Source organism: Cyprinodon variegatus, unplaced genomic scaffold, assembly GCF_000732505.1.
Source record: "Cyprinodon variegatus isolate N-32 unplaced genomic scaffold, C_variegatus-1.0 Scaffold2114, whole genome shotgun sequence".
In the NCBI taxonomy this organism is placed as follows: domain Eukaryota; kingdom Metazoa; phylum Chordata; class Actinopteri; order Cyprinodontiformes; family Cyprinodontidae; genus Cyprinodon; species Cyprinodon variegatus.
The window spans coordinates 29454-32652 of NW_015152567.1; the positions used below are offsets into that span (position 1 = coordinate 29454).

At 45.2% G+C, this 3199-nt stretch overlaps 1 protein-coding gene across 1 annotated transcript; it reads right to left on the reverse strand.

Moving 5' to 3' along the window:
- Positions 1–822: 822 nt before the first annotated feature.
- Positions 823–2358, reverse strand: LOC107105172. Its single transcript, XM_015405287.1, has 5 exons — positions 2304–2358; positions 1975–2229; positions 1551–1787; positions 1243–1473; positions 823–1170 (listed from the first exon to the last, which is right to left on the reverse strand). Exons 1-5 carry the CDS (start codon positions 2356–2358, stop codon positions 1094–1096), a joined length of 855 nt encoding a protein of 284 aa, XP_015260773.1. The 3' UTR covers positions 823–1093.
- Between the last annotated feature and the right edge of the window lie 841 nt (positions 2359–3199).

A 3199-nucleotide genomic window follows, 5' to 3' on the forward strand; every position in this document is an offset into this window, starting at 1 on the left:
CAGCGGGAACCGGGCCCAGGTCTTCACATGGACCCTCTGGTCTCAGAAGGAGACGGGTCCAGGTCTTCACATGGACCCTCTGGTCTCAGAAGGAGACGGGTCCAGGTCTTCGGGTCCAGGTCTTCACATGGACCCTCTGGTCTCAGAAGGAGACGGGTCCAGGTCTTCGGGTCCAGGTCTTCACATGGACCCTCTGGTCTCAGCGGGAGTCGGGTCCAGGTCTTCACATGGACCCTCTGGTCTCAGGAGGAGAAGGGTCCAGGTCTTCGGGTCCAGGTCTTCAGACAGAACGTTGGTCTATTTAACCTACTGGGAGGCTTTGCTTTCAGAGCAGCTGGTCTCGTTTCAGAACCATCTGACCCGGTTCTGCTGGAGCTGGATCCACCAAACCAGCATGAATCCCGATCAGTTTTATACGGCGGTGGACGAGCTTCCATCAGGGAACCGGTTCAGACCGGATCAGAACTTTAATCCTGGAAACGGACCTCACAGAGATAGAAGGTTTGGGTCAGTCTCAACTTTAGACCAAAGTTTGAACCTGAACTTTCCCTTAAATACAGGATTTAAAACATTTTGATGAGAAAAGCTTAATTCAGAGGTTTATAATAAAAATGGTAATACAATAAAAATAAAAATGATTTTATTTTTATTTAACTTTACATCAGTTTACCAAATTTAAATTACCTGTAGGAAAAAAACGCAAAATAGAATGACATTAAAAACTCAGACGGTGGAATTATTGAAAAATCGTTTATTACAAAAAGAAATCTGCAGTATTAGAACTTTATAGGAGCACTAAAAAATAAACTCAGTTTATTCGGTAATAGAAAATATTAAGCTCAGGTTATTTCCTGCCTTAATATCAAAGTGAATATTTAATTTTCAATAAATAATTCAGGGATTATCAAAAGAAATGTTCAGAGTGTGAAAGTGGATGAGTCCCATCAACATGATGATGGACCTCGCTGTAAAGGAGGGACCTTCAGAACCAATCTATCTTCATACATCTAACCCTGATGTGACCTTCTAAGCTTCACCGACTGGATCAGAACCATCCTGATCCAGAACCTCTGACTCTGGTTCTGGTCCTGCATCAGAGTTCCTGCTCCGTGGTGACGTCCTCCAGCTCTGCGGGCTGCCCGGTCTCCATGGAGACATCAGGTTGGTGTCCTGTGGGCGGAGCCAGCAGAGGTCAGGGTTCAGTCTGTCAGTGAGTCATGAGAAGGTGGGCTGGAGATCTACCTGAGTTCCTGCTGCAGCACATCAGCAGCAGCAGGACACTGCAGACGCAGTACGGACAGATGACCAGCAGGTGGCAGAGGAGACGCAGGACTGAAGCACAGGAGAGAGGAGGAGGAGGAGGAGGAGAAGCAGAAGAAGAGGAAGGAGGAGGAGGAGGAGGAGGAGAACCTGCTGGACCCGGTTTAACCGAGACCAGAGGAGGCGCTGTGATGATGCGAGGAAGAGGAGGATCTGAGGAGATGAAGGAGGCTGCGTCACTCTCCCAGCACTTTATCATAGTAAACAGGAAGTGATGTCACTGCGCTCACCTCTGACCCTCAGGAAGCTGTGAGGAGATCTTCCAAACCTGTCAGTAGAACACCAGTAGGAGCCTTCATCCGCCTGCTGGACCTCCCTGAGGACGTGTTCTGCTCCAGATCCCAGGCGACGGCTGTCAATGAAGAAGAATGCTGAGGTGATGTCACCGCTTCGCCGTCTGCAGCGCAGAGTGACATCACTTCCTGCTTTGACAGGAAGAGCAGGGATCTCCAGGATGAGACCTTTATCTGGGAGAAGAAGAGAATCAGAGATCAGTTTTCTGAGGGGAAAGTTTTAGCAGGTCTACAGTTCTGCAGAACCGGGTCCTCTGAAGGATCCCATCGTGGACCACAGAGAACTTCTCTGAGGTCTCCACGGCTCTGACACAGAGCAGAGACACTGAGACATGCTGTCCCTCTGAGGACAGGTCCTCACCTAACACAATGATGCTGACATTATAGCTCCTGGTTCCAGAAGATGTTTCACACCAGAAAGATCCACCAGGATCCACAGAAAGGTCCAGAACACAGGAGGGACCAGAACCAGCGTCTCCACCGACCTCAGTGGATCCTTCTGTGGTCCTCTTCACCGTCCATCCTTCAGCTGTCCGTCCATCTTCAGAGCATCTCAGAGACACTGAAGAATCTCCAGAGAAGAACTGCTGAAGGTTTGGACTGATGTCCAGAGACACTGAGGACAGATGGACAGAGCTCATGTTTAGACTGGATCTCAGGGCTCTAGTGGTAGAACGTCCATGAACTCACCTGGAGAATCAGCAGAGAGTCCAGACATCAGCAGCACAGAGACACCTGGAGACATCATGGAGACAGAGAAGAAGGAGCTGCTGAGACACACCGTCTGATAAATCCTAAAACGTCCCTCATGCCGGATGTTTTCCCTCGAGCTTTAAAAATCTTTTATCTTTGGATAAATAAATCCTGCTGAACTACAGGCCCATCTCTAATCTCCCCTTCATCAGTAGGATTATTGGAAAAGTTGTGATTTAACAGTTAAATGCCTTATTAAGCTACTATGGAGTTAGTTTGTTTATTGTTAATTATGATTTACAGATTGTATGTACTTCTTTATTTTAGTATCTAACATGAATAAAGAGGGTTTCATTTTATTATATAAACTTCTATAAACGTGAAATTTTCCAAATAACATAAAAGATGAATTAGTTTTACCAGTGAGATAAGTGCTGCTCTGTTGCTTTTCATAAAGGATGTGGTTACAGGACATGTGAGGAAGAGCTGAGGGGTTATTTCAGGTTCAATAATGCAGAAGGAACGATTTGGATTTATTTCAAGATATTTAGCTATTTTATCATTTCTAGGATGGATGTTATAAATAATTTTGAAATTAATTTGAGAGATTTTATTGTTATGGGGCATTGATGAGGTAGTGACCATGATTCGCTCCAGTCTGTTCTAGTATAGTCCTCACTAGGGGGTGTCAGTAGCTTCTAATGGTTTAGTCATATTAGCTGTAGCTTCAGCTTTCAATTGCAGTTGCATGAACCGACTGATTTGGTGAACAAATCTTTTGAATATATGATCTAATTCTATTAAAGTAAATGTACTTTATTTGTGTTATTCTCATCATGTCATCTCAGGTCATTTTCCAGACAGTTTCATCAGATCTTCCAGTCATAGACTTT